The 13102-nt window shown below is 40.0% G+C and overlaps 1 protein-coding gene across 4 annotated transcripts in view; it reads right to left on the minus strand.

Moving 5' to 3' along the window:
• The window catches only part of LOC150090693 (ATP-dependent translocase ABCB1-like), a 390895-nt gene that overhangs the window by 231768 nt on the left and 146025 nt on the right, over positions 1-13102 (minus strand). For all 4 annotated transcript variants that reach the window (XM_090372299.1, XM_090372310.1, XM_090372292.1 and 1 more), the window contains one exon: positions 8063-8253. In XM_090372299.1, coding sequence (XP_090228425.1) covers positions 8063-8253 — 191 coding nt within the window. The remainder of the gene's footprint in view (positions 1-8062; positions 8254-13102) is intronic.

The following is a 13102-nucleotide window of genomic DNA, read 5'->3' on the forward strand; positions in this document are numbered from 1 at the left end:
TATAGGAATTTTTCTAGCGGGGATAAGGAGGTGATTATTCCCTTGTATAAGGCAATGGTCAGGCCACACCTAGAGTACTGTATACAGGTCTGGAGGCCTCATTTCAAGAAGGATGTAGAGCTGCTGGAACGAGTACAGAGAAGAACAACAAGATTAGTGAATGGAACAAAGGGGTGCTCTTACGAAGAAAGGCTTAAGTTTTGAAAATTACAGTGTCTGGAGACTAGGCACCAGCGAGGTGATCTGATAGAGGTGTACAAAGCCTTGAATGGTTTGAGCATGCTCAATGCTGATGGGATTCTTCCTCTCGCTCAGAATAACCACCTGAGAGGGCATAAATTCAAATTGAGGAAAGACAGATGTAGGATAGACGTGCGGAAATTTGCCTTTAGCCAGCGGGTGGTTGGTAGGTGGAACAGACTTCCATCCCTTGTCGTGGAAGTTGATAGCCTAAATAAGTTTAAGGCTCAGCTGGACAGGTATTTCGAACGAACAGAGGGGTGAAGTGGAAGTGGTTTTTTTTTTTTTTTTTTTTTTTTTGGCTGATGCTGCATAAGCTTGCTTTCTTGCATCAAATGCCTCTACTAATGCTAATGCTAAAGTCCGACACAACCTCCATGCTTTCCAATATGGTGACACTTGGGATTTCAACAGTGCTAGAATTGTTTCTATAGATAAGCAATCCAACAGAAGGAAATTCAAAGAAGCCTTTTCAGAGCCTCAAAAATCAATAGAAAACAAGAAGTTGAGTTCAACTCACAATATTTTCATCTTTTTGATGAAGAAATGAAAAAACCAGTCAAGAATAGGCCAGTTGTTCAGAGGAGTAGCCCACATACAACCCCTTCCAGACCACCAGAATCAGCCTGCACACCAACCCTGATGTTCAGAGTATGAGAGCAAAGGTCACCTTAAGCTTTCACTTCATAATAACCCCGGATCCAGGATAGAAAATCTGGTACAATTCTATTGGCTATTAGAATTAATCCCTCACCTATAAATTAACTGCTGGCAGCACCCCTTGCCTGTGTGCACATCAGATTTCTGGAAGCATTGGCAAGAGGAGTCTGTCAGCAGGTAAGAATTTAATCTTTGTATTTACCTAAGATTTACAATTTAATATCTGATTTCTATTGTAACAATAATTTAAACTTAGAATTGCTTATTAGCAAAATTGTAATGATAATTGTAATGAAACTATTGGTAATTGTAATATTGATAATTATATTTGTAATATATTCAAATCTGCAACCCTTTCTATTTTTTGTTCCTCCAACAGCATGGTCAGATGATGGGTATCGGTAAGATAACTGAAATGTCACCTTAATGTATAGTAGTTTAGGAGAATAGCTTAATAAACTATATTATTAATTGGATTGACTGGACAATCATCCAGTCAATCCACAAAAATCTTGCTAGTGTGCGAGTGACCAATCCACAAGTTCCAGTCAATATCTGGGAAGTTAAAATCCTCCGTTATAAGACATTCTGATTTACTGGCCTCTTGTATTTCTGTGTATAGTTGTTCATTGTATACTTGTCAGGGTCACTTGTCCTATAACCCACTCCTACCCTAATTTTTGCTTTTCCAGTGCTTATTTCACACCAAACTGACTCAGCATTGCACTGTCCACCAATGTCAACTAGATTCACTGCCTTAGATTTTATGTGTTTCTAGACTAATAGCATGCCTTCTCCTCCCTTCCTATCCTGTCTACCCTTTCTGTACACACTGTACTCCTCAAATTCCAATTCTGCACTGCTCGTATCTGTGTGACACCATGTCTCTGATATCCCAACAATATCTGCCTTTGATGACTTGACCAGCACTTCGAATTCATCAAATTTATTTACTAAACTCCTAGCATTGGTATACATGCACCTGATCTTATTCTTAGTTATCCTGACACAGCCCATGTATTTACTTGTTTCATGATAATCTCCAGCAACTTGCTTTCCAGACTGTTGCTCATTCCAACAGGAGAAGTGGAAGAATCCCCCCCCAATCTAGCAGTTTTCTGACCCAACTAACATTGCCTCTATAGCAGTGGTTTTCAACCGGGGTGCCGATACAACATTACAGGGGCGCCACGTAATTTGGGTTTAAGTTACTTAAACTTATTATTATTTTTTTTTATATGTTTATTTCATTATAAAAAGGTGTACAGTATCTTTTTAATTTTGTGGTGATCTATAATTGATGTTTACTTAGTACCTCTGTATAAAGAATAAAATTATATACTGTATATATGTAATTTGTATTATGAAATGTAATTTTTATAATTATATTATTGTAATAAACATTATATAAAATATATATTTTTTAATATTTTATATACACACACACACACACACACACACACACACACACACACACACACACACACACACACACACACATATACAGGGTGATTCACTACCAGTGCGACAAACTTGCAGGAGGTGTAGGGGGCACAAAGACGAATCAGAATCACATAGCATTGCAGGGTCCGAAATGCCGTCGTCATGTGGTAGAGGACGTTGAACGGGAGGTCGCGTGAACAGCGATCCCGCTGGAAGTCAGCATTTGCGAACCGTTTCTGTTGAAGAAACCAAGTAGCAAAAGTCCTCCGGAGTGGATAATCCGCAGGCTCCAATGATTGGACGCATTGCAGATGGTATGAACTCATTTGGTTTGTTGACAGTATCCTCCATACAGTGGATTCAGAAATACCCAATCGTTGGCCTATCGCTCGAGTACTCGTACTCGGATTGCCTTCTGCAAGACATGGGCCATTCCCCTCATTGTCTGGCGTCCTCGTCGTTCGCTCTCGATTCATGGTACCTCTCGTGAAACAACCAGTCTCACATAACCTTCTGTGCACACGTGCGAAAATCGTATGATGAAGAGCACGCCTGTGCGGGAAACGTTCCTGGTACAAGCGCAGAGCGGCGCGCCCGTTACATTCCGCAGCCCCATATGCGAGGTGCATGTCGGCCAGTTCAACGTTTGAATACTCGTCCATCCTACTGCCTCAGGAACCGGTTCGCAAATGCTGACTTCCACCGGGATCGCTGTTCACGCGACCTCCCATTCAACGTCCTCTACCGCATGACGAAGGCATTTCGGACCCTACAATGCTATGTGATTCCGATTCGTCTTTGTGCCCCCTACACCTTCTGCAAGTTTGTCGCACTGGTAGTGAATCACCCTGTATACACACACATACATATACAGAGAGAGAGAGAGAATCGGATCTGATAGGCAGAAAATTGGCACCCCTAAGTAATAAAATAAATTACTTAGGGGTGCCGTTATTAAAAAAAGGTTGAAAACCACTGCTCTATAGCATCAGCAAATATTTTTGTGTCCTTTCTATTTAAGTGTATCCCATCCCTGTAGAAGCAAACTCTCCTATTAACAAGCATAGACCATACTCAGAAAAAATTCTACCCCATGAGCCTTGTATAATGTCTCCAGAGCCAAATTGATTGACCAAGGCTCTCATCATATACTCCCTCCTATCATGTCTGGGCAGAATTGCAGACACTTTCAAATTGAACCCTAACTCACAGTGTTTTTTAATATTGACTAATACTATTAATATCTGGATACCTGCATATCTACAAATAACTTTTATTTACTGAAAAACTAATAATGTGCTGAAATGTTCATGACAACCTATAGTCTCTGTGGAAACACTTTTTTTTGTAAATGTCCTCCAACATTTTCTGCCATTTGGTCTTCACTGTGTTGACCAGTCAGCTCTGTTTTTTGGACAGTCTCTCCTCACACACATCCTAAAATTCAGTTGATCCCCAGAAGTTCTGTGTAGGATTGAGGTATGGGCTCTGGTACTGGCCAGTCCAACTTTGACATTCATATCCTCAGACTAGTCCATCACGTGCGAGAAATATGATTGGAGCATTTTTCTGCTGATACCGGTATGGGCCTTCTCTGATGTGTTGCTACAATATAGGTAGTGCATTTTGTCCAGGACATCTAGATCTCAAAATTCATGGTTTTGTCCACAGCAACTAATTATCCCAGGCCAAACCATGAAAAACATGCTCCTGCCATCACTCTACTTCTGTCTAACTTCATTGTTGGAAATACAGTCCAGCAGATAGCTTTTTCTGAGCATTTGCCATACTCAGGCATGGCTCTGAGGCAAGGTAAACCATGTACTATTACTTATCACTGCAAAGCACAACTTTCCATTGGTCTATGGTCCAAGAATGGTGGGCTTTACATTAAGATAGACAGCATATGCCATTAGTTGGGGTGATTAGTGGCTTGTGGACAGCTACACAACCATGGTAATCCATATCATGCAGCGTCCTGCACACCATACTGGTGCTGAAATGTGTCCTAATTATTCCACTGAGGGTGTATATACTTGCTTCAACAATGTTGACCTACATTCTGAGCAGACATTTCTCTGAAATGCTTTCCTGATGTCACATTCCATCAGTTTCAGAGGTTTTCTGGTTTGTTTATTGACAGTTTTAGCACCACAGTGCTTCCATTTGCAGATCACATCACCAAATAACAATCCAAGAATCTTTAGGGTCACTGAAATATCATACTAATGTCTCCTCAATGGCCTATGACCATATTTATAGTTATGTTTGACACGTGGTGCTTGAGTAGGACGTGACCAACTGTCAATGGAGGAATGTTGGATATTAATAGTAGGGCAGCGTACACCAATGAGCCAAACCATTATGACCACCTACCTAATATGATGCTGGTCCTCCACATGCAGCCAAAACAGCTTGTACCCGGCGAGGCATGGATGCTACAGGATTTCTAAATGTGTCTTGTAGTATCTGGTACCAACACGTAACCAGCAGATCTAACTCCTGTAAGGTCCATGGTTGAGAAGCCGCAGATCAGAGTTGCTGTTCCAACACAAACCACAGATGCTCTGTTCTTACTTAGAACAATGCTGTTGATAAGTTCTTGCAGTAACATCATCCATTCCTCTGTCAGTGCCATCTTCAGCTGGTAAACATTTTCTGGTGGGTATGGACGCGCCGTCTCCCCAGAGCGTCCCATATGTGTTCGATGGATCAGTGGAATGGGGCAGGCCAATCCATACGAACAATGGCCTCACTTTCCAAAAGCACATCAACAGCTGCAGTGCAATGGGGTGTGGCATTATCATCCATAAACACGAACACGGGGGGCAATGGCACCTCAGAACAAATGCACGTGGGGAAGGATAACCTCAGTACAGTAGCATGCACCGGTTACAGTGCCGCCTTCCAGTATCTGGAGTTGTGTACGTTCATCCAAGATAATGCTTCCCCAAACGAGAACACCTCGATCGCTATATCAATCCCTTTCAGTGATGTTTGCGGGATGATACCGTGTGTCAATCTCTCGCCAGATTAGCTGACGTCCAGAATCGTTGCTGAGACCAAATCTACTCTCATCAGTAAAGAGCACCTTACCCCATTATGCCGCTGTCCACTCCTTGTGTTCGATGCACCACTGTAAAAGGTGTCTCCAAAGGGCAGGTGTTAAAGGGACACAGCGTACTGGCCGTCAGGCAAACAGTCCACCTTTGTGGAGTCACCTGGCCACAGTAAACCATGATATCCTGTGTTCTGTGCTGCTGTGCAGCTGGTTTGCAATGGATCCTATTGTCAGTGTCCTGTAGGGGTATATAGCAGCCATCATTGGGCATTGTTTTTCGTGGATGACCACCACTGGTCCTTAGAACAGCTGTACCTGTCGTTCTGAAGGCTGATAATGCATGTGAGACAATGCTATGGGCGATACCAAACTCTGCAGCCTCGCACTTCGACCTTCCCAATTATTCGAACCCAGGTAAAGTCATCCAGGTGTCTACTGGCCATTTCGTTGTCTGTGGTACTGTATGAAACCAATCGAACATCTGTAACAATCATGCTCACCATTCAGTAATTTGCACATAACTGCTGAACTGCTGCTTTTATCTGTTTATGTGAGCCCTCTCATCACGATTCAAATTTTTGCATGTGCACCAGCTTTCTACTGAATGGCCACAGTTATGCAAATCGCCACAGGCTATTTTGTTTGATTTTGTGGTTGTAACCTTTAGAAAGAGTGTTGGTCTTTTAAGTTTTGCACACCAGTGTATATATAGATTTCAGGAAGGCTTTTGATACAGTTGCGGATGAAAGACTACTGTACAAATTGGAGCAGTACTGCATTAAGGGCAAGTTGCTACAATGGATAAAAGGATGGTTGAGTGGGAGAAAGCAGTGTGGTAATCAATGAACACTGCTCTTCGTGGACTAATGTTATTAGTGAAGTCCCTCATGGTTCAGTTTGGTCCCATTGTTGTTTTGTATATTTATCAATGATACTGAAGAAGAAGTCATAATGTCAATGTTTGTAGATGATACCAAGGTTGGCAGGGTTGTTAATGATAATAATGACAATATGCTACTACAAAGCCGACCGGGCTAGCCGGGTGGGTAAAGTGCCTGCCTGGCAACCGAAAGGTCGCGGGTTCGATTCCCGCCTCGGGCTTGGATCAAAGTACTGCAAAAACCTTGGGAGGTGCATTATGGCCACAGAAGCCTATGCGCCAACAACTACCAAAAAAAAAAAAAAAAAAAAGCTACTACAACAGGATCTAGAAAAGTTAGGCAGATGAGCTAAGAAGTGGCACCTGAAGTTTATCCTTGACAAATGTGAAGTACTGCATATAGGTAGCTGCAACCCCAGAGAAACATGCCAACTGTGTGGTACTACACTCAGGGTGGCAGATAATGAAAAAGATCTGGGGGTAATTCTACAGCCAGATATGAAGTTTTCTGAGCAGTGCAGACAGGCTGCTAGAGCAGGTAATGAGGCCTTGTCAATGATATACAGAAATTTTTCTAGCAAGGATAAGGAGGTGATTATCCCCTTTTATAAGGCAATGGTCAGGCCACACCTTGAGTACTGTATACAGGTCTGGAGGCCTCATTTTAGGAAGGGTGTAGTGCTGCTGGAACAAGTACAGAGAAGGGCAACAAGATTGGTGAGGGGAACAAAAGGGTGTTCTTACCAAGAAAGGCTTAAGTTCTGCAAACTGCTGCTTCTGGAGACTAGGCACCTGCGAGGTGATCTGATTTAGGTGTATAAGGCCTTGAATGGTTTTAGCAGGCTCAATGCTGATGGGATTCTTCCTCTTGATCAGACTACGAACCTGAGGAGGCATAAATTCAAATTGAGGAAAGACAGTTGCAGAGTAGATGTGTGGAAATGTCCCTTTAGTCAGAGAGTATTTAATTGCTGGAACAAACTTCCATCCGTCATTGTGGAAGTTGATAACTTAAATTAAAAGAAAGAATGGACAAACATTTCAAGTGAATGGATGGGTGAAATGGGAATTTTTTTTTTTTTTTGGATGATGCTGTATAAGCTTGCTTTCTTGCATCATATGCATATGCTAATTCTAAAAAGTTTATAACGATTTCACATTATTCAAAATACTGTATATGACATTTCAAATACTCCAATATCAAATTAACAAGGATATAGACATACTTCTTTCTCTGTGATTCTTGGGGAAGTGAATAAGAATGTAAAATTTAAAGGTGTCATATATTGTTTAACAATACTACATGAAGTATACTATCAAATTATCATTATAGTTCCATTCAATTTCATTATAATTATGTGTGACTATAGTTGGTTTTGCCAGTCTTTTTGAATTAGATAGAAAAGCTATTCACAAGTCACAGGACAAAATTCGTATTTTATTAAAGAACAAAAATTAAAACAGAAATAAGATATTAAATAGTTTTATTTAATTAATGTTGACTAAATTACCATATTTGAGCCACACACTGAAATACTTTGCTTCCATAAACCATGGCCCTGCTGTGGCTTCTTGAGAGAGATAGTATGGTGCTATAACTTATGATGATTTTATTTTATTTAGTTTAGTTTTTTTTAATTTCAATTTTTATTTTATTTTATTACACTATTATATTATTTTATATTCAAAATAAGTTAGCACAATCTATAAATAACAGATATATATATAATAAAAAAGTTAAAATGAAAGAAATACACTTATTTTATATCTACACTTACTCAACTGTATAATTTCTTCCTGAAAAACTTCCACTTGATGAACCAGTCTGTAGAAATATTGAGAGATCAATAAATTCATCAAGAAACTGACCTAAGATGATCATTATGCTTGGCATAGAACAAGCAGCTATTACGGATGATATAGCTCCAAGAACTATTAAAATCTTATCTTTCAGTGAAGAGAATCTAAACTGAAATGAAAAATATGTTGCAAAAAGAAACATAAGACATAATAAATATATTCAATAATCATTAAATATTCATATTTAATTTAATTCATATTTTAATACACTACTCTGCCAATTTATAAATAGCACACATTCCCGAGTAGTTGATAAATATAAGTTTCCTTGTTCACATTCGCTTGTTCCTCCATTCGGAGGATATGAACAAGGAGGATACGTTCCTCCATTTGGCCTTTAACACAGCCACCAGTTCGGCCATGCTCTTTGGGTGATCTTGATGTGCATGTACCTGACGATCCAATACATCCCAAAGATGCTCAATAGGGTTCCAATCAGTCTCTGGGCTGGCCAATCCAACTTTTCTATACCCACATCCTCAAACCACTCTGTTATGACCCGAAGCAGTATGGCATGGCGCATTATCTTGCTGATACGAGTATGGGCCTTCCCTGAAGTATTGCCATAATGTTGGAAGTGCATAATTGTTAGCACTGCAGGATCATCTGGACAAGAATTCAGTTATAGCTCAGACACAGCATGGGTTTGTTAAGGGCAGGTCTTGTCTGACCAATTTGATTGGATACTATGATGTAGTCACAAAAGAACTGGATGCAGGGAATAACTTTGATATTATATATTTGGATCTTAGAAAGGCTTTTGATACTGTTGCGCATGGAAGACTGCTGCACAAATTGGAGAAGTGTGGCATTCGAGGCAAATTGCTGCTATGGATAAAGGGATGGTTGAGTGGCAGAAGACAGAGAGTGGTAATCAATGGACACTGCTCAACGTGGACTAATGTTATTAGTGGAGTTCCTCAGGGTTCAGTGTTGGGTCCATTGTTGTTTTCTGTATTTATAAATGATATTGATGATGGTGTATCAGGCTTAATGTCCAAGTTTGCAGACGATACAAAGGTTGGCAGGGTTGTTAAGGACACTACTGATACGATGCTGCTGCAACAGGATCTGGAAAGGTTGAGCAGATGGGCTGAGAGGTGGCAAATGAAGTTTAACATTGACAAATGTAAAGTACTACATATGGGAAACAGTAACCCCAGATCAACGTATCAACTCTGTGGTACTACGCTGACAGTGGTAGAGAATGAAAAGGACCTGGGGGTAATTGTGCAGGCAGATATGAAGTTCTCTGAGCAGTGCAGACGAGCTGCAAGAGTAGCTCATGGTGTCTTGTCAATGATATACAGGAATTTTTCTAGCAGGGACAGGGATGTGATTATTCCCTTGTATAAGGCATTGGTCAGGCCACATCTTGAGTACTGTATACAGGTCTGGAGGCCTCATTTCAAGAAGGATGTAGAGCTGCTGGAACAAGTACAGAGAAGGGCAACAAGATTAGTGAATGGAACAAAGGGTTGCTCTTACGAAGAAAGGCTTAAGTTTTGCAAATTACAGAGCCTGGAGACTAGGCATCGCCGAGGTGATCTGATAGAGGTGTACAAGGCTTTGAATGGCTTGAGCATGCTCAATGCCGATGGAATTCTTCCTCTTGCTCAGAATAATCACCTGAGAGGGCATAAATTCAAATTGAGGAAGGACGGATGTCGGATAGATGTGCGGAAATTCGCCTTTAGCCAGCGGGCAGTTGGTTTGTGGAATAGACTTCCATCGCTTGTTGTTGAAGTTGATAGCCTAAACAAATTTAAGGCTCAGCTGGACAGGTATTTCGAACGAATTGAGGGGTGAAATGGGAGTAGTGGTTGTTTTTTTTTTTTTTTTCTTTTTTTTTTGGCTGATGCTGAATAAGCTTGCTTTCTTGCATCATATGCCTCTACTAATGCTAATGCTAATTAGCATCAGCAAGGGCACATAATGCAAGAAAGCAAGCTTATATAACATCAGGCAAAAAAAAAAACAAAAAACACACACCCCCTCTCAATTCACCCATCCACTCGCTCCAAATGTTTGTCTAGTTCTGCCTTGAATCTGTTTAAGCTATCAACTTCTACAACAACTGATGGAAGCTTGTTCCAGCAATCAACCACCTGCTGGCTAAAGGCAAACTTCTGCACAACTATCCTACAGCTGTCTTTCCTTAATTTGAATTTATGCCCTCTCAGGCAATTATTCTGAGCAAGAGGAAGAATTCCATCAGCATTGAGCATGCCTAAACCATTCAAGGCTTTATACACCTCAATCAGATCACCTCACAGGTGCCAAGTCTCCAAACACTGTAATTTTCAAAACTTAAGCCTTTCTTCACAAGAGCAACCTTTGTTCTATTCACTAATCTTCTTGCCCTTCTCTATACTCATTCTAACAGCTCTACATCCTTCTTAAAATGAGACCTCCAGACCTGTATACAGTACTCAAGGTGTGGCCTGACCATTTCCTTATACAAGGGGATAATCACCTCCTTATCCCTGCTAAAAACATTCCTGTATATCATTGACAAGACACCATGAGCTATACTCACAGACCATCTGCACTGCTCAGAATACTTCATATCTGCTTGCACAATTACCCCCAGGTTCTTTTCACTCTCTACCACTGTCAGCGTAGTACCACACAGTTGATACATTACTCTGGGGTTACTGTTTCCCATATGCAGTACTTCAGGTGCCACTTCTCAGCCCATCTGCTCAACTTTTCTAGATCCTATTGCAGCAGTGTACTGTCATTAGTGTCATTAACAACCCTGCCGAATTTCGCATCGTCTGCAAATTTGGACATTAAGCCTAATATACCATCAATATTATTAATGAATACAGAAAACAACAATGGACCCAAGTTTCCAGGCTGTCCTGGTTTTGCATAGCATTCATGGTTTTGTCGATAACAACTAATGGGCCCAAGCCAAACCATGAAAGAGCCTAATACCATGACACTACCTCCACCAAACTTCATTGTTGGGAGGATACAATCAGGAAGGAACCATTCCCCTGGAATTTGCCACACCCAGGAACAGCCATCAGTCCGATAGAGTGCAAACCTCAACTCGTCTGTCCATAGGACTGTTTTCCACTGCTCTACAGTCCAGCATTCGCACTCCTTACACCATATTAATCAGTGTCTAGCATTTGTTGAGATGATCATTTCTGTGGAACTGTTGAGGTAATTCTGTTGAACGTGTCATCTTGCATGCCCACTTTTGCAATTGTCTGATTGAAACCCAGTGTGCATATTTATTGCAGGTTCTGTGATATGTTGCATGCATAGGACCTGTTTCCCTATCCATGGAGGGGTGTCCAGATATTAATGGTAGGGCAGTGTATATTGGCAGTTAGGAGACATACCAAATTTTTTTTTTTTTTTTACACCTACGTTACAATATGGTTACGCCTTTAACATACATGTTATGTTTTATTTTATGTACAGTATAGCAATATATCACAGCCAAAACAGTGTAGTATACTGCTATACTGCATAAATGGAGTAAATGCAATAAATGGGGATCATGCCTTCAGACTTACAGTAAAATGATTGTATGCACAATGTTAAATGATACTGGATAAATCCTAAATTATTATTATTTGTGGCTTCAATAATTTATGGCCTTAGCTGTAGAAAAGTTCACAACAACCATGACACTAAACAAATTTTGTATCATACTGTATTGTTATGCGACCCTTGCAGGTAGCAAAGTGATTACAATCACTTTCCGTATCATGTGAAAAGGCCTGCATTTGAATCCCAACAAGACATGCAAAATTTTTATTATTTCATACTGTGGCTGACTAAGTCATTCTCAGGTGAGGGATGCATGGTTTCTCAAAAGATACCATGCAGCCTTAGTTATTTTGGTGCAAAAACAAAGAAAAAGACATTGTATATGTATAACTATATAAAGGTTGATACATTTCATTCTTATTCATTTTACTTTCAAAAGGAGGTAACTTCATAAGATCGAGCTTTGGGTTCACCAATTTGATCTTACAATTGCCTTACAGAATGGGATTATGATCTTTCTATCTGTACAGGATAGTGTTTAATAAATCATCAAAAGGACACCATGGGCTTTCCTGGCTGCCTGTTTACACAGTTCAGAACACTTCCTATCTGTCCGTATTGCAACTCCCAAATTCCTTTCCTCCTCCACTGTTTTTAATTCAACTGCACCAAGAGTATAATTTATTTGTGGGTTGCTATTCCCCAAGTGTAAGACCTTGCATTTAGCAGCATTAAATCATAGTTGTCACTTCTCTGAAGTTTGTTCAAGTCATCCTGAAGGAGCACTGCTTGGCACTGATCATTAACAACTCTGCCAATCTGTACATCATCTGCAAATTTTGACATCACACCTATGCCTTCTATCTCTTCATTGATGTCATTTATCAAAATGAGCCTGCTTTTGGATTTCATTCATTTTTTCCTTTTAACAGGATTCTATTAGCATTATTTTAGCTTTACTTTTATTTATTTATTTATTTATTTTTATATATTCTTTAATTTTAATCCTTCTTTTTGGTCTCTGTCAGGTCGGCTATGATGTACACGTACGTAAACTTTTTAAAGTGTACATCATAACAGAAACAAAGACCCAGCTTATTGTGGTGGCTCCTACGATTTTCGCTGCTAACCCCAGTGATGAAGTAGTTAAAGTCCTAGGACCCACAGCTTTAGGTAATATCATTTATTATTTTTATGTTAAACTTTAATTTCATTTTATTTCAGGTAATCTGTTTTTACCATGCATGTGTTCTAAAGTTCAGACAGTCCTTCTGACAGTTCAGCATCCCCACCTAATACACTGATAATAATATATATTTGTCTATATTTCATTATGGTTGCCAGTTTTTTCTGCTATAACTAGTAGCACCCCGGATCCATAACCCACTAAGACGTTCAGTAATTTCGCTATATATTATTTTTATCAATATTATATATATGTGCAT

The sequence above is a fragment of the Mastigoproctus giganteus genome, chromosome 1 (genome assembly GCF_048544385.1).
Source record: "Mastigoproctus giganteus isolate SK-2022 chromosome 1, ASM4854438v1, whole genome shotgun sequence".
NCBI lineage: Eukaryota > Metazoa > Arthropoda > Arachnida > Uropygi > Thelyphonidae > Mastigoproctus > Mastigoproctus giganteus.